At 37.3% G+C, this 20,587-nt stretch overlaps 4 protein-coding genes across 6 annotated transcripts in view; 2 read left to right on the top strand and 2 right to left on the bottom strand.

The window, feature by feature from the left end:
* Positions 1 to 12,119, bottom strand: part of LOC133527588 (titin-like) — a 49,386-nt gene extending 37,267 nt beyond the window's left edge. For 2 of the 3 annotated variants that reach the window (XM_061864650.1, XM_061864651.1), the window contains exon 1: positions 11,885 to 12,119. In XM_061864650.1, coding sequence (XP_061720634.1) covers positions 11,885 to 11,892 — 8 coding nt within the window. In that variant the 5' untranslated portion in view covers positions 11,893 to 12,119. The remainder of the gene's footprint in view (positions 1 to 11,884) is intronic. The other variant, XM_061864652.1, reaches the window with a different exon arrangement.
* Positions 12,120 to 14,313: 2,194 nt separating this feature from the next.
* On the top strand, positions 14,314 to 15,786 carry LOC133527606 (DNA replication complex GINS protein PSF3). The gene is made up of 3 exons (XM_061864686.1): positions 14,314 to 14,949; positions 15,040 to 15,308; positions 15,410 to 15,786. Exons 1-3 carry the CDS (start codon positions 14,862 to 14,864, stop codon positions 15,632 to 15,634), a joined length of 582 nt encoding a protein of 193 aa, XP_061720670.1. The 5' UTR covers positions 14,314 to 14,861; the 3' UTR covers positions 15,635 to 15,786.
* Positions 15,787 to 17,159: 1,373 nt separating this feature from the next.
* Positions 17,160 to 18,673, top strand: LOC133527897 (heat shock protein 67B1-like). Its single transcript, XM_061865091.1, has one exon. The coding sequence runs from the start codon at positions 17,441 to 17,443 to the stop codon at positions 18,671 to 18,673; it is 1,233 nt and encodes a 410-aa protein (XP_061721075.1). The 5' UTR covers positions 17,160 to 17,440.
* Positions 18,674 to 18,684: 11 nt separating this feature from the next.
* Positions 18,685 to 20,512, bottom strand: LOC133527603 (cyclin-dependent-like kinase 5). Its single transcript, XM_061864683.1, has 2 exons — positions 19,652 to 20,512; positions 18,685 to 19,573 (listed from the first exon to the last, which is right to left on the bottom strand). Exons 1-2 carry the CDS (start codon positions 20,307 to 20,309, stop codon positions 19,335 to 19,337), a joined length of 897 nt encoding a protein of 298 aa, XP_061720667.1. The 5' UTR covers positions 20,310 to 20,512; the 3' UTR covers positions 18,685 to 19,334.
* Positions 20,513 to 20,587: the final 75 nt, after the last annotated feature.

The following is a 20,587-nucleotide window of genomic DNA, read 5'->3' as shown; positions in this document are numbered from 1 at the left end:
GTCATACCTATGATTGTCTGCATACATGTAAAAATAATTGTAAATGTGATAAATTGCAAAACGTTGAAACATTTAACTACTTAGGTTTAACTATTGACCGAAACTTTAATTGGAAACAGCACATTCATGTGATCTGTAACAGGTTAAGATCAGTACTAAGCAAATTCCGCCAACTAAACAGAACTCTGAATAATAAAACACTATGGTCGTCTATTACGCCCTTGCCGACTCACTTATAAGCTATGGTCTAGTTGTATACGGGCGAACATTCATAACAGGACAGGATAGCATTCCTGAATAGCATCAAGGACAGGAATGCTATCATAATAAAAAAACACAGGTAAATAAATCATTTTCACCACACCCACTGGTAAAGGCCCTCTTGATTAGCCGGGTCCACACTGAGCGAGCATACGTGCGAGGCAATTTCCTCACACACAAAACTATTCACGTTTTCCTCGCCAGAGTGCGCCGATTATTTATTTATTTTTATTTTATAGGCCCGTGAAATCCAGGGAGATACATATATTAATATTATAAAATGCCTAACGTAAGACCCAAGATAAATAAATATTACACGACATTATTGCCTGGACTTATTACCTGGACACGACGGCCTCAATATTGAGCATCTCAAGCATGCGGGTGTGCATTTACCGGTAGTCTTGTCAAATTTCTATAACTTATGTATTAGTCATAGTTACTTACCTGAGGAACTTATGAAAACAATAGTTGTACCTGTCCTAAAAAATAAAACCCAATATCCAATTACAGGCCTATATCTCTCGCCACTGTTGTGGCTAAGGTATTGGACGGTTTGCTTGATGACATTTTAGGACAAAATATTAAACTAAATGATGCTCAATTCGGATTTAGGCCGGGTTTATCGACTGAAAGCGCAATCCTCTGTCTTAAGCAGACCGTCCATTACTATACGTCACGTGAGACGCCGATATTTGCCTGTTTTTTGGATTTGTCAAAGGCGTTTGACATGGTGTCTTACGAACTATTATGGAGGAAATTACTCAAGGATACGACGGTCCCCCGTGACGTAATCTCACTGCTTCGGCACTGGTATGGTAACCAGAAAAACAGTGTTAAATGGGCAGGCGCCTTATCTGAGGAGTACATAATGCAGTGCGGGGTCAGACAGGGTGGATTGAGCTCTCCTACATTGTTCAATCTATATATGAATGGTCTCATCGAGGAGCTCAACAGCGCTTGTGTCGGATGTCACATAGAGGACATGTGTGTCAACAACTTGAGCTATGCTGATGATATGGTGCTGCTGAGCCCCTCGATGGGGGGTCTAATAAAAATGTTAGGCATTTGTGAAACGTATGCTGAGGCCCATGGGCTCAGGTACAATGCGTCTAAAAGCGAGCTCTTGCAATTTAAATCAGGTAACAAAAGTTACCAAATGCAGGAGGTTAAGCTTTGTGGAACTCCGTTAAAAAGAGTGGACAAATTTAAGTACCTGGGCCACTGGGTCACGGACACACTGTCTGACATCGAGGACATCGAGCGGGAGCGCCGGGCGCTGTGTGTCCGCTGTAACATGTTGTCCCGCAGGTTTGCACGTGTTAGTAAAGAAGTAAAGTTAATATTGTTCAAAGCTTTTTGTCAAACTTTCTACACGTGCGGTCTGTGGGCCAACTTTACGCAGCGGGCGTATAGCGCTCTGCGTGTCCAATATAATGATGCATTTAGGATGCTGTTCAGGTTGCCGCGGTATTGTAGTGCCTCAGCGATGTTTGCTGAGGCACGAACAGACTGTTTTTTCGCCATCATGAGGAAGCGATGCGCGTCACTCCTCACTCGCAGCCGAAGCCGCACGAACAGCATCCTAAGTACGCTGGCGCAGCGTTGGGACTCGCCCCTAGTCAAGCGGTACGTGTAGCTACACTCACCTGTTGCTGTGCTGCCGCGAAACTTATAAATATTATGTAATGTTTTGTTTTGTTTGTTTTGTCCAATTGTTTGTTTTGTCTAATTAACTGTAATACTAACTCTAGATACATAAGTCGTTGTTACCTAACCCTATGGACGTCAAGTTCGAAATAAATATTTCAATTCAATTATTACATAAATCGCCTAAGCCCAGTAAGCTCAAGAAGGCTTGTGTTACCCATTGTACTCATGTACCTAGACAACGATGTAAATAATAAATAAATACTTAAATACATAGTAAACACCCAACACTCAGGAACAAATATCCATGCTCATCACACAAGTACCTTACCGGCATTTGGACATTTTGAACCCAAAGCCATCGGCTTCATAGGCAGGGTCACCCACTAGGCCAAAACGGTCCGGCCGATTCTGGTTCCAGTTCCGTTTGCGGTTCTGTTTTCGGTTCCGATTCCGTTTCTGTTTCCAATAAACTACATTGAAAACATCTGGTTCTGTTTTCGGTTCCGCTAAAACCACATCCGTTACATCCCTGGTCTACACTAGCCGTATTTTGCGTGAGGAAATTGCCTCGCGCGAATGCTCGCTCTGTGTGGACCCCCTAATGACTTTTAAATGGTTATTTGGAATGATATTTTTTTTATAACGTTCATTTGGTCTGGTTTGATTTTTTGTTATTTCATAGTTAGTATTTTCATTTTCATCTCATTTATTTATTGCATTCCCTGGTATACAGATGTTATCTAATATCTTAAATTAAATTGTCACAACATGGACCCTGAGTAGGGTATAGCACGTTAACCTTAACCTTATTACCTAAATACTTAAAATTACCTTACAAAACATATTATTACCTATTGCCTACTATCTAAATTCAGTAATCTACGAATACTTCCCAAAATAATTTAAAATACAACGTGTCCCAAAACTCAACGATAAGCCGGCACCAGAGGATGGAGCTGCTTATGATTAGTCGAGAAAAAATAAGGAAAAAAATATATCTCAATTATTTTAGAAATTACAGAAAAAAAATGAAATTCATTGAAAATCGACATCCCTAATGGTATTTTTAACGACCATGTCTACAAATATTCAAATATTACTGTTTTTTATTTTGTTTTTGGAAACTTCAGTAGCCCTGCTATCTAACACAGTTCTTAAAAATACCAAAATACATGTAGTTTTTACACAAAAAATAATCAAAATTCATTTTGTCCCTACAATTTTGAAAGATTGTTTCTTACAGTCCACTTTCAATCATCATGGTGTAAAAAAATAGTATCGACACCACTATGGCAATTATTTTCAAAAGTTGACGCAACTAACCAAGATTCCAAAATGGTATAATACTTTGGGAAACCTAGTCACAACAAAAAACAACGAATTTTTAAACAAGAACCGACATTTTTAAATGTTGATATTAATCACTTTTGAAAAGGGTTGTTGTTGCAAGTTTTAAAATTTCAATGGAAAATGTGGGTAGTTAATACAATTTTCAAGTCAGTACACTCTGATCCTTTGTTCGCTGTGCACCGTTCCGTATTAATTGATGTGGCTCTCATACTAACAACTCTTGGCTTTGCTTTTTGGACTGGTGATCTGCAAACTGTACTGACCTGGCATTATTTTGGACTGTGATTGTGTTTTGTGTATTGGACTTTTTCCGTATTCTGGATTGTTTAGCGTTTATCATGCCGCTACCGTACACACCGTTGGAATACGCTAATATGCATCTCATTTATGGAGAATGCCGATGCAATGCTAACGCTGCTAGCAGATTGTATCGAGAAAGGTACCCAAATGTTCAAAGACATCCGGATTATCGAGTGTTTATTAATGTACATCAAGCCTTTGCGGAAGGTCGTTTACCATTTGACAGGAGACACACTGGAAGACCTAGATTGGAACGCGATGAAGAAGTTCTCAATGAAATAGAAAACGATTCAACTACCTCGGTACGTGCCATAGAACTAGCTACGGGAATACCAAAAAGTTCTGCACATCGAATTCTAAAACGTCACAGACTTCACCCATATCACTACAGGCGTGTGCAGACGTTACTACCGCGGGACTATCCACATCGGGTCGCATTTTGCCGTGCGATGCTGCAAAAGCACAGGGAAGATCCCCAATTCTTAGACAAAGTTCTATGGTCGGATGAATCAACCTGCAAGAAAGATGGCTATTCAAATCTACACAACTTACATAGTTGGAGCAATGAAAATCCGCACTTGATGAGAGAAGACAAATCTCAGTATCAATTCAAGGTTAACTTCTGGACGGGCATCTTAAATGGAAATGTAATTGGACCCTTTGAGTTACAAGGAAACCTTAATGGTGATGGCTATTTGACCTTTTTACAAAACGACTTGCCTGAATTATTAGAAGACGTGCCTTTACGTGATTTACAAAACATGTGGTTTCAAAATGATGGTTGCCCAGCTCACTATGCCCGTGCAGTGCGAGAATACTTAAACCAAGAGTATCCAGGGCGTTGGATCGGGCGACTTGGTCCTATCTTGTGGCCACCCCGTTCGCCCGACCTGAACCCCCTGGACTTCTTCTACTGGGGCTGTCTTAAAGACAAAATCTACTCAAAACCCATAGCAACATTGGACGAGCTTCGCCAAAAAATCACACAAGCTGCGGATCATATCAATGGTAGAAGATATGCACGACGGATAAAACGATCATTTCTAAGGCGATGTCATGTCTGTATTAATGCCGGTGGCAGGCAATTTGAACATTTACTGTAGTATTAATAATGTAGTAAATGAATTTAAAAAAAAGGAAAAAAAATTGTACCATTTCTTTGCATTTATTCAACATTTTTCAACAACAAAAATCCTTTTTTGGGTACAGTAAAAGTGATTACCGCCAACATTAAATAATGTCGATTCTTGTTTAAAAATTCGTTGTTTTTTTTTTGTGACTAGGTTTCCTAAAGTATTATACTAGAGATGTGCCGACTAGTCGCCGACTAGTCGGGAAAGCCGACTATCCGGCTACATTTATAGTCGGCGACTAGTCGGCGACTAGTCGGCAAAATGAGCCGAATAGTCGGCTGCCTAGATCTTCCAAAAAAATAAGGAAATAAAATAAAAAACCACCATACTCGAAGTGTTTGCCGATTGGTACCAGTCCACCTCGCGAAATAAGTACTTGGCATTGATTACTTTACTTGAATCACCTTCAACATCGTCAAAAAATGTCCACACGCGTGATTTTCTTTTAGACATTATGTTTATAAAGATCACTACTTGTTTATTTAAACTTTTAAACAACAATTACGATTCGTTTTGTATGTTTTTCTAATAATAACACACCGGAGCAACAAGTGAATCGGAAAGGTAAACAAAACTAGTCAAAACATGAAAACGCAACCACGTGCGGCAGCGAATCAGGCGACCCGAACGTTCCCGATTACGCCCGAACTTAGGCGAAGACCATAGTCGGCTACGCCGACTAGTCGGCCGACTAGTCGGCCACCTGACTGCCGACTAGTCGGCTAGTCGGCTAGTCGGCCAAAACCATAGTCGGCACATCTCTATATTATACCATTTTGGAATCTTGGTTAGTTGCGTCAACTTTTGAAAATAATTGCCATAGTGGTGTCGATACTATTTTTTTTACACCATGATGATTGAAAGTGGACTGTAAGAAAAAATCTTTCAAAATTGTAGGGACAAAATGAATTTTGATTATTTTTTGTGTAAAAACTACATGTATTATGGTATTTTTAAGAACTGTGTTAGATAGCAGGGCTACTTAAGTTTCCAAAAACAAAAAAAAAAACAGTAATATTTGAATATTTGTGACATGGTCGTTAAAAATACCATTAGGGATGTCGATTTTCGATGAATTTCATTTTTTTTCTGTAATTTCTAAAATAATTGAGATATATTTTTTTCCTTATTTTTTCTCGACTAATCATAAGCAGCTCCATCCTCTTGTGCCGGCTTATCGTTGAGTTTTGGGACACGTTGTATATTACAATTATTCGTTTTGCGGTCACAGTTTCCTCACGTTGGTGTGGTGAAATGATTTATATTAAACATAAGCTATGCCCCTTTGTTTATTTTTGTCAATTTTTAGATTATTATAAGCCCTAAAAGTGAAAAAAAAACCATACTCATTTTTAAATGCTTTAAAAAAAAACCGGTCAAGTGCGAGTTCGTTTATCTCGCGCACCGAGGGTTCCGAACAAACTTTTAATTTTCTCATGTAACTATAATCACGAAAGACTTTTGACTAGAAGTATACTATTAGTATAATTGTGTACAGTGCCATCTATGGCCAAATTGGCTAACTAATTAGCGCAATCTGTATGTATCTATACCGATTTCAATAATCTTTGTTTTATTTGAAAGGAACTGTCTTTAGTATAATTTCATAGGAATTTCAACTATAATAAAATTGCTAATTAAATTATAATTTTTTTTATTAAAAAAAAGTTATCAAAATAGAGGTCCGATTTTATTTTTCCTGTAATCTTTATGATAATGTTATTATAATGTAAAAAATTCATAATTTATCACAGATAAGGGGGGTAATGGTATTTTTGTTTTTAAATTTTCCTTCATAAATCAATTTTTTTTTTCACAAAATAAAAAATTGTTTTGCAATGTTCTATTTGAGCTCTTTCAAATGATACCCCACTTGACCTAGTACCTAGGCTTTGAAGAATTTTGCCCCATCTTTATATTAGGCATTTTCCATAATTAATATAAATAAATAAAAATTACACTTTCAATATGTCTTGGTTAGCGTTGTTCATTACTATTCCAAATTTCAAATTGATAGCTTAAGTACTTCTCGAGATATTTAGCAATGTGACAGATGGACAGACAGACAGACAAACAGAGTCGCACCTTAAGGGTTCCTTTTGTACCCTTTTGGTACAGAACACTAAAAATGAAAAAAGCCAAATAAAGGGTCGTAATTGTGGTTAATGAGTGGTCTAAAAGTTAATGAGGCAAATGCTGTAATTTACTATAACACTTACTAATGATGTGACTCATCATCAGAAAAAAAATCAGGCCGAAAAGCTATTAGGCACAAGATGCCCCCGTATACTGCCAGGGCCTTTTATTAAATTGACAGTTATTGCCTATGTGGCAAATATTTTTCTAATACCAAAGGAGTACTAAGGTTTTATGACATATTTAGAATATAAACCCCATATAAGTACAGGCTAGCTGCAGTATTTAAAATAAAAACCGGACAAGTGCGAGTTGGACTCGCCCGAGGGTTCCGTACTTTTTAGTATTTGTTGTTATAGCGGCAACAGAAATACATCATATGTGAAAATTTCAACTGTCTAGCTATCACGGTTCATGAGATACAGTCTGGTGACAGACGGACGGACGGACGGACAGCGGAGTCTTAGTAATAGGGTCCCGTTTTACCCTTTGGGTACGAAACCCTAAAAAATAAACATTATTATTGTTATATATTGACATGTGGGTAGATAAGATCTGCGGGGGTACCCCCCGGTTCGGTTCGAGCTAGCAAGCCAGCACACGTACGTAACATTCTGGCGACGGGATTTGATTCGGGAATATTCTAGGAAGTGCTTTAAATATAGTGTTTGAATGTTTAAAAGTGTAATTGAGTGTGGTGGAATAAAATGGCGGTCAAATTTTGCGAGTTTAATGTGGACAAAGACAATTGGAAGAATTATGTGAATCGGTTTGACTATTGTTTGCTCGCGAATGGTATTCAGAATTTCAGACGGATGAATTAAAAAAAGCTAATTTCTTTGCAGTTTGTGGTCGTGATTTATATGATCTTCTTGAATCGTTGATTTCGCCGAAAAAGATCACAGACATAACCTATACAACTGTAAAGGCCGCGTTAGACGATCATTTTAATTCAAAACAAAATGAAATAGTGCAATCGTATAAGTTTCATATGAGGTGTCAATCGAGTTGTGAAAATATAAAAGAGTACGTGGCTAGTTTGCGTAAATTGGCTATAGAGTGCAATTTTACCGATTTGGATCGCACGTTGCGTGACCGGCTAGTATGTGGCATACGCGATGAAGATATACAAAAGCAGTTGTTGCAGTTTCTTGGATTACTGAATTTTTATGACAGATTTATAGCACAGAAAGCAACGGTAGCAGAACCACTGTACAAGTTATTGTTGAAATGGGTATGGTCATCGAATTGCCAACAAGCTTTTAGTCTCTTAAAAAGAATGTTGACTACAGAGAACACATTAGTACATTATGATTTAAAGAAACCAGTGGTTATTACATATGATGCTTCGCAGTACGGTCTTGGTGCGGTTCTGGAACACAGGATGGAGGATGGTTCTTTGAGACGGATGTTTGCTTCCAGGACGATGAGCTCTCATGAACGAAATTATTCGCAGATTGATAAAGAGGCTGCTGCAATTATTTTTGCAGTTCAAAAATTCTACTCATATATTTTTGGCCGTAAGATAGTTATTCAGGCGGACCACAAACCACTTTTGGGTATATTTGACCCAAAGAAGCCAATACCTAATGTGATATCACCCAGGATGTTAAAATGGGCTTTATTGTTAAACTCGTACGATTACGAGTTACAATATGTCGAAGGGAAAAAAATTGGGAATGCTGATGCCCTAAGTAGATGGCCCGGTCCTGAAAGCAGTGGAAAAGAAGAAGAGCTGCAAGAGGTGAATGTTTTGCTGCTCAATGAGACACCAATGGAATTACAGATGACTGCTAAGGATGTGGCTAAATTGAGTACAACTGATGGTATATTAGCAAAGGTGATGTTCTGGATTAGGAATGGTTGGCCAAGTAAAGTAGAAGAAAAATATAAAGATTATTATGTAAGAAGGGATGAATTAACAGAATACAATGACTGTATATTGTGGGGAGGTAGAGTAATTTTGCCCCTGAAGCTACGTGAAAGCATTCTTAAGGAGCTCCATAGCAATCATGATGGCATAGTTATCACAAAAGCAATAGCAAGGAGTTATTTCTGGTAGCCTGGTCTTGACAAAGATATAGAGAGTTTGATACATAATTGCCAAACTAGTAAGGAAGTATGGAATATGCCTGCCAAAGTGACTCACAGATGGATTACGCCACCAAAGGCTTGGTCTAGGCTGCATATTGATTTTGCAGGGCCTTTCATGGGCAAACTTTTCTTAATATTAATTGACTCTTACTCAAAATGGCCGGAGGTCAAAATAGTTAGTGAGCAAAGTTCAAGTATGGTAATTAATGAACTAGATGAGATATTTGCGGAACAAGGGTTGCCAGACACCATAGTGAGCGACAAGGGGAAAGCGTTTGCGTCAGAAGAGATAAGTCAATATTTTAAACAGAATGGTATTAGACATATACTGGTACCTCCATATCATCCTGCGTCGAATGGACAGGCAGAGAGAACTGTCCAGACAATAAAATTGAAGTTAAAAAAGATGTCACATCTCCCATGGTCAACCAGGCTGCAAAAGATATTGTATGGTTTGCGGACAACACCCAGTTCTGTCACCTGTAAGACACCCGCTGAACTCCTGAACAATAGACGTTCCCGAACTAAATTTGATAGGCTTCACCCCCTTTTGATTCAAGAAAAGGAGACAGAAGATATCCAGGAAAATGAAACAAAACGTGTGAGAGAATTTAGAGTGGGAGAGACAGTCTGTTTCAGGAACTATAGAGCTGGGCCTAGATGGTTAAAAGGAATAATAGTAAAAAGGATTGGAGTTTTAAGATATAAAATTAAAAAAGGAAGTAAATTGTTTATTAGAGATGTGAACCAGATGCTAGGTTTTACTAGAAGTGGCAGAGAAGAAGAAATACAAACTGAAATCAAGGCAAGATCATCAAGTAATAGTAAAGAAGTTCACCAAGGGGAAGAGGAAAGAGAAGAGGAGGGTTTTGGCACAATAAGAATCCCTCCACTGAGTCAGTGGGCAGAAATGATTGGTGTTAAAGGTCCAGAAGAGTGTGTAGTACTGGATTCGGATGATACAGTGCCTAGAAATGAGCTGAACAGTAACAAGCGACCCCGGCCGAGTGAAAGCCCACCGTCCAACAGACCATCCCTGAAAAAGATAGCCCTCCAAGAATATGGTAGTACAGACATTGAGTCTGATTGTGGAGATGATGAACATTATAGTGCAGATAGCCAATAATTAGATAGTTACTAAATAATAACAAAAGACTATGACAGCATGTTAGGGTTTAAGTGAACAATATAGTTTAAGTGTATAAACAGTGTAGTGTTCAACCGACTTTAGACATTGAATTCAAAATGTAGTGAAGTGTCATCTATCCTGAGGGAAAGGCATTTTATATATTGACATGTGGGTAGATAAGATCTGCGGGTGTACCCCCCAGTTTGGTTCGAGCTAGCAAGCCAGCACACGTACATAGCAATTATTTTATGAATATTCAATGTATTAGCTAATGTATAACTTGACCAACATAATGCATTTTCAACTTAGGCATCATAATACTAACCAGTTGAACATCATGCTAAACAATACCAGCGTACCTCAGGTTGATACGGCAAAATATTTAGGCTTCACTATAGATTCCGGACTAACATGGTCCTCTCACATTGACCTCTTATGTGAAAAGTTATTGTCAGCATGCTATGCGCTCTCGAGACTTGCACCAAGTTTGTCATTCAAAAATATTAAAAAGGCATACTATGGATATTTCCATGCTTTACTAATCCAAGGTGTCGACTTATGGGCCACTGCGGCCGATCGAGTCAGGGCCTTTAGAATGCAGAAACGAGCTGTTCGAATTATAATGAGAAAGGCGTACGACATTCCCGCTAAGGATCTGTTTAAGGAGTCGAAGATTATCACCCTGCCTAGCGTATATATATTAAAACGCCTGCAAATATGTGAGAGAAAACCTGAACACATACACCACTCACTCCAGTACCCGTCGAAGTAATTTTTTAATTGTGCCGCGTTGCAGATTCGCAAAGACTCGAGGGTCGCTTGGTGTCATGGGTGCAAAATTATATAACTCACTACCAGTAGAGTTAAAACTAGTACGAAGCGATATCACATTTGCAAATCGTCTAAAAACGTTATTAACAAATCTTGCTTGCTATACTATTGACGAATTTGTCGAGACGTGTAGCGACCCGAAATTATAAATTTTAAACTAAAGCTGTTTTTTTGTACCTAATACTTAGAAAATAATACTTGCGGACATTAAAAATAATATGTATGTACCTGTTAAACGCCTATTTAACTTATAGTGCCTAATTTTCTGTAAAGAAATTGTTTTATGTACCAATCTAATTTTGACATGTAAAATACTATGTTTTATGAATAAAAATCTGAAATCTGAGCACTCAAGTCTTATTATCAGCCCGCACGATTTCCTCGCCTGAGCGCCCCGCCTCAGCCAAGGCATGTCTACACTGGCCGGTTTGTGTGTGAGGTAATTGCCTCGCACGTATGCTCGCTCTGTGTGGACCTGCCTATTGATTAATTGCCTTGAACAATCATTATAGATTGCAATGGAACATCTAGTGGGCTGAGAAATTTATATAGGACAAATAATTTTTAGTTCAGTGAACATTTACATAAATTCAAGGTATGGGCATGGAAGCATATGTCCTTACACCTATTTACTATAGTTTGTCTTAACTTCACTAACTAGCAAAGTATGTTGACAATAAGACAATTGAATATCAACAAAAAGAAATGTGGGTAGATGTATCTTATAGGTAACCCAATGAGTGAACACGAAACATTTGTTGTGTAATTATCAAGTGGGGTTATATCTTACTGGTCATATTTCTTGAATTAAATTTGATGACTTCATCAAAATATTTATCCTATTCTTAGGTGTACCAGAAATATAACGATATTTTGTACAATGTAACATAAATATTTGACTTGTAACATAAAAACCCTAAAGAAAACCAAAATAGTAATGAAATAAACTAATTTAAATTCGAAATATTTTGTAATTCTAAAGTAAATCAAAACATACCCTGACATTTTGAATGACGCTTCTCGCTGGCTTCCTTATGTTCCCAAGCCGATTGCCTGTTGTAGTTTTAAACAGCTCCTAATTATTGAATTGCATTCTAGATAACAACTTGTATTGGACTCCGTCAATTTTTACGAATGGATTTCACACACGCCGTTTCATTTGATTTGACACGGATATTATAGACGACTTGTCTGTGTTGTGCCACCGCCGCCGCTTTTTGCATTACAAAACCGGTTTCATTCATTCATTCGTTCACTTTGGTTGTCACAAAATAAAGGGCCCTATTCATGCACCTGATTGGTAACTCGTCTCTGCTGATGGGATCTATAGATGCCACAAATTTGCTTCGTAGTGAAAGCCAGTCTAGACGGGACAATTTTTTGCACAATCTAATTATACCCTAATTCATAATTAAATTCCATCAAATCTACCAAGAAATGTCACTGTCACAATGACATCTGTCAACGTCAATATGACGGGCCAGATGTCACCAACCTTTTTGAAATAATAAAAAATATAATTATCTTACCGAGATGACGAACACAGTAAAATCCGTTTTTGTATGGAATACGGAAGTTACGTCAAAATATGCGACCGAAACCAGCAAAACGTCCCTTTGTCGCTTGTCAGAAGGACACGTTGGCAGGTTATTCGTATAAAGATACAAGCAAATCTCGTCCTTATGGCAAGCGACTAAGTGGGACGTTTTGCTGGTTTCGGTTTCTTAGACTCCATTTTCTATACCTTTAATGAAACGCTGCCAACTACATAAATGCAGGGTTTTTGTTAAATGTTACGCCTATATTTCGACTATAATTTTTTTGTTATGTATATATGTCATTATTTGTTCACTATATGTACAAAATTACTTTCAAAGATATCGTATTTAAGCACTTATAATTTATACAGTACAAGCCTTGTTCAGTTGGGGACTAGAGTATTTTTAAAACATGCTGGATACGGTGTCAGATGTCATCTCCATACAATTTATAATCTTAAAATGCCAAATTTAACAAAATTGTATTGAGATGAAATCTGTTCTTTTCTGATGACCCTTTCTGTTTAAAATACTATAAGTGATGTCACTTATATTTTTCAAACAGAAAGGGTACATACATCAGTTACCGAATGAAGTGACAACTTGACTTGTCAAGTGAGTGTCATGGCTGCCATAAATCCATCATGGTACCCATAAGGGCATATTACACTATCCTGTACTTGTCGTTTTCGAATTTACCTTTTAAGGTATAGTAATAAACGAATAATATACAAATCTTGAGACGATAATGTAATTGTATTAAAACGGAATACCAAATGTTGGTTAGACCTGAAGTATTACCATTTCAAAACGAACATTTCTACCTCAAAAGAGTTTTAATTCAATATTAATGAATGGGACTGCTTTTTATATAAGTCTGATTATTTAAACTAAGCATTAATTTGTATTTCATATTAGTAGTAAATTATTTACTTACGTGTATTCTTTCGCCAATAATATATTTACTATTTATGGAACGTTTCATTTTACTTGCAACACAGTGGTAGATTTGATGGAATTTAATTATGAATTAGGGTATAAGTTGACTGATTAAATTGGGACGTGTGGCCCCAAAAAAATATATTCTAAAAGGCCCTCCACACTCGTGCGCGAATCGAGGCGCGAAGCCGCGAACGCGAGTGTGGATGGCCCTCGCGTCGATTTCGCAGATTGTTCACGCCTTATTCCCCGTTTTTTGTCGGTATTTGGCCCGCGTCAAAGGAGACGCGAAGCGCGAACTTGCAAGACTCCATACTCGCAATCGATTCACGTGCATAGTCTGGAGGGGGCTTAGTATTGAACTCACTAAACCATAGACATCACTAAACCATACTGTGTGCTATAATGAAATAATGATTACCTGCCCATTTTAGGTAGTATGAACTGGAGTGCTTGCAATGTGCTGCATAGTGAATGGACTAAATAAAACCCAATTGGGTACTTGACACATGTTGAATATTATAACAAAATTTAGTTAAATGGATAGACAATGAGCAATCCATTATAAACAAGTGGAATTTAAAAAACTATATTGAGATTATAAAAAAATAAAAGGCTCCGAAGTCTCAAAAAAAAAATTTTTTTTTTGTCTTTCAAAAATAGAAAATAAAATAGTACCATTCGATTCCTTACATTTTATTGAAAAATAAATTATATGACAACTACACACATAATCGCAATATTTCAGAGTCAAAATGGCAATTTTCTTGATCTTTTCATACATTTAGGACAGACTTATATATATTAAATTTTCACTTGTAATAAAAATTTCTTTATTTTTTCGTACTATAATTGTATACACTAGCTATCTCTGGTAATAAAACAAAAAAAATCCATTAACCCGCATGTCATATCAATGTGGTTCAGTGAAGGGGACGGACTGAAAATCAGCGCTGCGCAATCAATTTGTAATAAAATGGCTGACGCAGCGTACGCTGAGTCCGTTCCTTTTGCCGCGCATGCCTATTATTATTATTTTTAAGTGAAACATTGTATTTTGTGTGGCAATAAATGGTTTCTTATTCTTATTCTTATTCTTATTCTTATATAATGTGACGTCACATCATCTTATCATTTTGTTAGAGGCGTTTCAATCGTCGAGTGCGAGCGTCAGACTTTAACTCTCATTTTTTGACCTTTGTCCTATATAGACATTTGATCCTTAGGAAAATCAAGATCGTTTGACATTATTTACAAAAAAGTGGCTGTGACATAATCGGACAGACAGACGGACATGACGAATCTATAAGGGTTCCGTTTTTTGCCATTTGGCTACGGAACCCTAAAAACTGTCAAGTAGCCAATTGACTTTGACAGCTAATTTCGCGGGAAATCGGCATTCGCCAGCGCCACTGACAGTTGCATGCATTGCATGAAATTGTATTATTATTCATAATTTGATATCAATCGTAATGAAATAATATAAAAAATATTGCTATGGACAATTCTTACCTATCTATATCAGATATATTAGTTACAAATGAACGAGTTCCATGCAGATTTTTACACGATTTGCCTAAAATGGGTTAGTGTACATACAACACAATAAAATTGTTTATCGTAAACTTTGCATCTTCTTATATAGTTTTAATATGTCACGATTCGTATCTCGCAGGATTTTTGGACCCGTCAGCCGCTGAAGATGACCTTAAAGCTGGTTCAAACCTTGACGTGCCGCTGTGGTTAGCAGAGGCATTAAATTCGAGAAGGCCTCCCTTGTTGAACGTGGACCTGCCTAAAATATACAAAGATGCTTACAGGGAAATTCTTAATGCAGATGCCTGTACAGTGGACATGCACAAGCTAGGGCCCCATTTCTACGAGCTTGGGTGCTATGTAGCAAAACATGATATAAAAGGTGAAGTGAAATCCACTTTAATTAATGTAAGTATCAGTCATTTTTCGTGAACCTTACTATCGTGTTGCTACTGGCTCATGTTTAAACCATCGTTCCAACTTTAAGATCAGTAATATCTTTTTTTTAGACTTTTAGACAAAGATTCCGGATGCTGATGGCTGCCAGTGTGTCCAGTGACTCGATTGGTTCCATCCAGCCCTTGTCTGCCAGCGAGAGAAGACGTGCAGCCTCCGCTGCTGTCACGGAGAAGGCTCTGTCTAGCTGGCTACAGAGAGGAGACTCCCCTCTCACTACAGCGAACATGGTGGCTAATCATAGGAAACGGAAACGAGCCGAGATGGAAATGTTGTAACAAAAACTTAATTTATATAAATTCAAATTTAATTACAATTCATGCTGGTTTTAATTTATAATATAATAAAATTTGTACTCAGTATCACTAGATCATACATTTTTCTATCCTATTTGTTAACCATTTTATAAATAATAAATTTGCTCAGCTCAGCTCAATTTTTTATGAAAGACATACTGTTAATCATACGCTAATAAGTACTTACATATTGTGTATAAACCTGCATACCACCCAGCTAGGATTATGCTCTAGATTCTTGGCAGCAAAAATAAATGAAATTTTGTCATAAATCAGTGTAATAGATCTATAGTATTCACTAGATGTTTGAATCATTATTAACATCTAGAATTCCAATCTTGGCTGTAACTCCCAAAACTAACTATCAAAGCTGCCTAATGTGGACCTGAGTATGACTGAACTCCAAGCACTCATATTTGTACCCAAGCTAGGGTTTAAATTACACTAGAACTGACTAGACTATTTATGAATAGGGAGACTTATTTAAATTATTGTAACTGTTAATTTATGTACTTACAATGCATTACCCGTTTCTAATTGACCTATAAATCCTAGTTTAGGACCTATTAATATTTGTAAGTGAGCACGGGCTGAGTAATACGATATTTCGGTCACAGCCCTAGTAGTTATTTATATTCGTACCTTAATGTCGCGGATTAAAATAGCCATCTACCAGTCGATCACAATTGATGTCAGTTAGGGCTGAACATTAACTAAATCATATTATTTTACGTGTAGCCTATGTCTGCTTGTGAATTAGGACAGGCCCGGTATAGTTGTCGAAAATGCCATAGGTACCTTCCTCATTACTTACGGTACGGAGTTATCGATGTTTAAGGAACAGCAAACCTTAGCTGACCAACTGCGAATCTTATCCCTTGCAATAAGGGTTACGAATTAACAATGTGGATCTGATTACTTTTGCCCCACATGTGGATAAAATGCAACTTTTTCATTAGTTTTTGAACAATCAAGAGGGCCTTTACCAGTTGGCGTGTTGAAAAATATCTATCAGCTCTCGGACCATGATGAGAACGTGAAGGTATAACTGGTACCGGTTGGAATTACAATTCAACAGTGGATAATGTAGGGGGTATTAGGCATTGGGTACGAACAATGCGATACTTTACATACTTACCCTTATTAGGCATATAGTCGTTAGATTTGTAGCTGGCCCTCAACGGTTTATCCATTGTTAAGTAAAACGGCGCGTGCCACTACCAGCAAAAAAGGGCCTGGTCATTAACCGGTTATTTAATTAAAACTCCTATGGTAATTGAAATAAGATTCAAAATGAACAAATAATTTGCAAATTCTTGTGTGGTCCCTATACGGTTACTGAGTGCCGGCGAGTCGAACGCTACAGAACCTGCCTAAAATGTGTCCTCGATATGCGTAACAAAGGCGCGTTATCGGAGAGCACACCTAAACTGGTTTTCTGAGCGTTAGACTAGCCCGCGCTCAGGTGCCTATTAGAATTATACGAATCTTTTTTTTGCAGGTAGTGGCACGCGCCGTTTTAGTTAACAATAGACAATGGATAAGCCGTTGAGGGCCAGCTACAAATCTAACGACTATATACGAATGGGTTTTTAAATGTGGCAACCAGGATCTTCATAAATGCTAGTTTCTATTCAATAAATATATTGCTCTTCTCGATGAGGGGCAACCTTAGCAAATATAGGAAACAAATAGGAAGTGCCAGGGTTTAAAAGCATTTGGCACGACGTATATTCTCCCAGTGCACTTTAGAATTTGCTCGGCGCTGTCGTTTGTTTAGCGATTAAAATGGCCTTCCCACCTTCGCCGTGGCCCTCCCGGTTATTCGACCAAAACTTCGGAATGTGCATCACTCCACATGACTTCTTATTCCCTTTCTACACCACCTACAAAAACTACTATAGACCATGGAAATTAACCATGCAAAGCATCGATAAAGACTGTGGCTCGACAATAAACAACGAAAAGGAATCATTCAAGGTATCATTAGATGTGCAGCATTTTCGGCCTGATGAATTAAGTGTTAAAGTGGTAAACAAGCAAATCATCGTCGAAGGAAGGCATGAGGAGAGGAAGGACGAACACGGTTTTGTTTCAAGACATTTTACGAGACGATACGCCTTACCAAGCAATTGTATGGCGGAAGACGTTATTTCAAAATTGTCGTCAGATGGTGTTCTCACTATAGTAGCGAATAAGTCGAAAGAATTACCGAAAAACGAACAAATTGTGCCGATAACGTTATGTAAATCATGTCCCTTGAAGGAAGAAACAATTAAATCACTTATTAACACAGACCAAAAAGGCCAATCTGCTGAATTGCAGAAAGTAGATGTTAATAAAAAGAATACACAAATCATGTTAAAGGAGGACCATTGTTGTCTATTATTAAAACCTGAATTACTTCGGGAAGCTGCTTCAGAAAGCTCTGAAATAACAGTTGAAAAGAAAAAGGTAGAGCAAGAGAAACTGAAAGCTTGCCAAGTTGGAAAAAACACTTCTGAAATGTTGGAAAAAACTTTTGCCAAGGCAAGTGCGGTTGCAATAGCATCAGATGAAAAGTGTGATAAAACTGATAAATTAGCTTCGTCAAAATCAGTAATAGAACAAAAACTTGACAACTCAAGAGCAACTACTTCAGCATCTGGTGAAAAGTCAAGTGCAGCAATGTCTACATCTGGTGAAGTATTGCAACAAACATTTGCAAAATTAAGTGAGACATCAGAAGAAAAGTTTGATCTCTTTGATAAAACATTGTCAAAATCTGAGGAATTATTAGAACAACAATTTGAAAAATCAAGTGCTGCTATGTCTGAAAAAGCTGGTCATTCTAGAATGTCTAAGTCAGAAATGTCAGAGTCCTCTAGCACCTCCTCTAAAACCTCAGAATGCATTGAAAGTTCAACTAGTTATAAGGCCTCTATGACATCTAACATAAAAGAGATAAGTGAAGAATTAAGTGACTTTGTATGTGACATCTTGTCCTCTGAACTGGATAAAACACTAGAAATTAAGAAATAAGTAAATTGATATGGAATTTGTATCATATGTTACAAAATGTTTATTACACTAAATTGTATTGAACAATTAAGATGATGTTAGAATTAGTTCAGTAAAAGTACATTAAAAGGATTATCAGTCAAGATATTACAAACAACCTAATATTTACACATATTGATGAAGTCTCATGTCTATTTAAGACCCTAATTAGCCTTACAAACTACTATTGTAAAAAATATTATGGTAACACAATAAGATACCCCAATAGTTCAGTATATTTCAAATTTCAATGTAAATGCAAATACATTACTGAATTTAATATGAATATACAAGAGGATGAACTTTAATCTTATTTTCTACTAACCTATTTGTAATTATTATTTTATTACTATGTTTATATTAGAATATTAAAAATGAAAATGTATATATTAAATATTCCTAACATAAATTTCATTATTTTATTGAGATCATTACTAAGTTCCCTGTCCACACTAATAAATAGCTCTGTCTGTCATAAGACAAGACTTTTGGCATCACATTTTTATTACTAAAACACCAAAACTACCCACAACTACAGTCTGATTGTTCAATTCTTTCTATCATCATCACAACACTCTTGTACCTCTGTATTCTTATTAGAAACTAATAATTCAGAGGTACATTTGTATGGATGTATTGATTGTTAACATCTGTCATTCTTTACTGATGGATTCAAGTCATGGAAGTAAGCATGGGCCATGGCATCATCAGCAGGCATCCTGAGTGCCGGGTTGCAGGTGAGCAGACGGGCTAGAAGGTCCCTTCCCTTAGCTGGCAGTCGGGGGACTACTTGGGCTAAGCCTAGGCTTGGCTGATACACTGGTAGGGGTTTATAGTCAGGGAGCTGGGTCACTCCTGGCCAAGTGTCTTCATTAGGGGTACCTGAAATCCAATAAGATTCTAATAAGAAAACAAATGTTTGTATGATATGCATATTGATATAATTCAAGATGTAGTTACCAAGTAATTTAAAGATCCTCTTGAGTTGATCATCTACATCTGAACCAGGAAACAGAGGTCTGCCGGAATTAGCCAGCTCTGCAAATATACATCCTGCTGACCACATGTCAATACTAGTGGTGTACAACTTAGCTCCAAACAATACATCAGGAGGCCTGTACCAGAGTGTAACCACCTCCGCAGAGTAACACTTCACTGGAATACCAAATGCTCTGGCTAGACCAAAGTCTGCCAATTTCAATTCACCATTCTTATTAATTAACAAGTTCTGAGGCTTCAGGTCTCTGTGAAGCACATTGTGGCTGTGACAGAAGGCTAATCCCCGCAACAGCTGGTACATAAACGATTTCACTACATCAAGATCGATCTCTCCGTTTAAGCTATCAAAATATTTCTTTAAATCCTGATCACAATGCTCAAAGACCAGTGTCAACTTTTTCTCACTATGAAGCACATCGTAGAGCCGAACTATATTTTTGTGCTTTAGCTCTTTCAAAAGGCATATTTCCCGCAGTGCGGATGATGGTACTCCTTCATCATCGTCGTCTAACCTTACTCGTTTCAGCGCGACTATCTCGTGGGTTTCTTTGTTTTTTGCTTTGAATACCGTGCCGTATGTTCCCTCACCAATTTTTTCTAATTTCTCATATTTCTGCATGGTTGCTGAAGCTAGTTAATGCTATTATATTTTACTTAAAAGTAAATTTAATTGAAATCGATTAAATAATATATTTCACTCAACTTAATTTTCGGTTTCTATTAATTTGACAGTGACACATATGACAGCAGAAGATTCTTCAGACCTTTCAGTCTAACTGGGTTACTGAAATTTGACGTTTGAAATAGTCGCCATGTCAATTTTAATATTTTTGCGTATGTTGGCCACTATGCTACTTCTAATATTTTCTTCAAGTTTTCTTCTCATACCGTTTGCTT

This window comes from Cydia pomonella, chromosome 18 (genome assembly GCF_033807575.1).
Source record: "Cydia pomonella isolate Wapato2018A chromosome 18, ilCydPomo1, whole genome shotgun sequence".
Lineage (NCBI taxonomy): Eukaryota > Metazoa > Arthropoda > Insecta > Lepidoptera > Tortricidae > Cydia > Cydia pomonella.
Note: the sequence above shows the minus strand (reverse complement) of the source record. Positions and strands in the feature narration are given on the sequence as shown.

Excerpts from the sequence above, each read along its gene's own strand:
- LOC133527606 (XM_061864686.1), top strand. The coding sequence starts at position 14,862 with ATGGACAATTCTTACCTATCTATATCAGATATATTAGTTACAAATGAA. Across the intron at positions 14,950-15,039 it reads ACACGATTTGCCTAAAATGG|GATTTTTGGACCCGTCAGCC; the intron begins GTTAGTGTACAT and ends CGTATCTCGCAG. Across the intron at positions 15,309-15,409 it reads TGAAATCCACTTTAATTAAT|ACTTTTAGACAAAGATTCCG; the intron begins GTAAGTATCAGT and ends TCTTTTTTTTAG.
- LOC133527897 (XM_061865091.1), top strand. The coding sequence starts at position 17,441 with ATGGCCTTCCCACCTTCGCCGTGGCCCTCCCGGTTATTCGACCAAAAC.
- LOC133527603 (XM_061864683.1), bottom strand. The coding sequence starts at position 20,309 with ATGCAGAAATATGAGAAATTAGAAAAAATTGGTGAGGGAACATACGGC. Across the intron at positions 19,574-19,651 it reads GAGGATCTTTAAATTACTTG|GTACCCCTAATGAAGACACT; the intron begins GTAACTACATCT and ends ATTGGATTTCAG.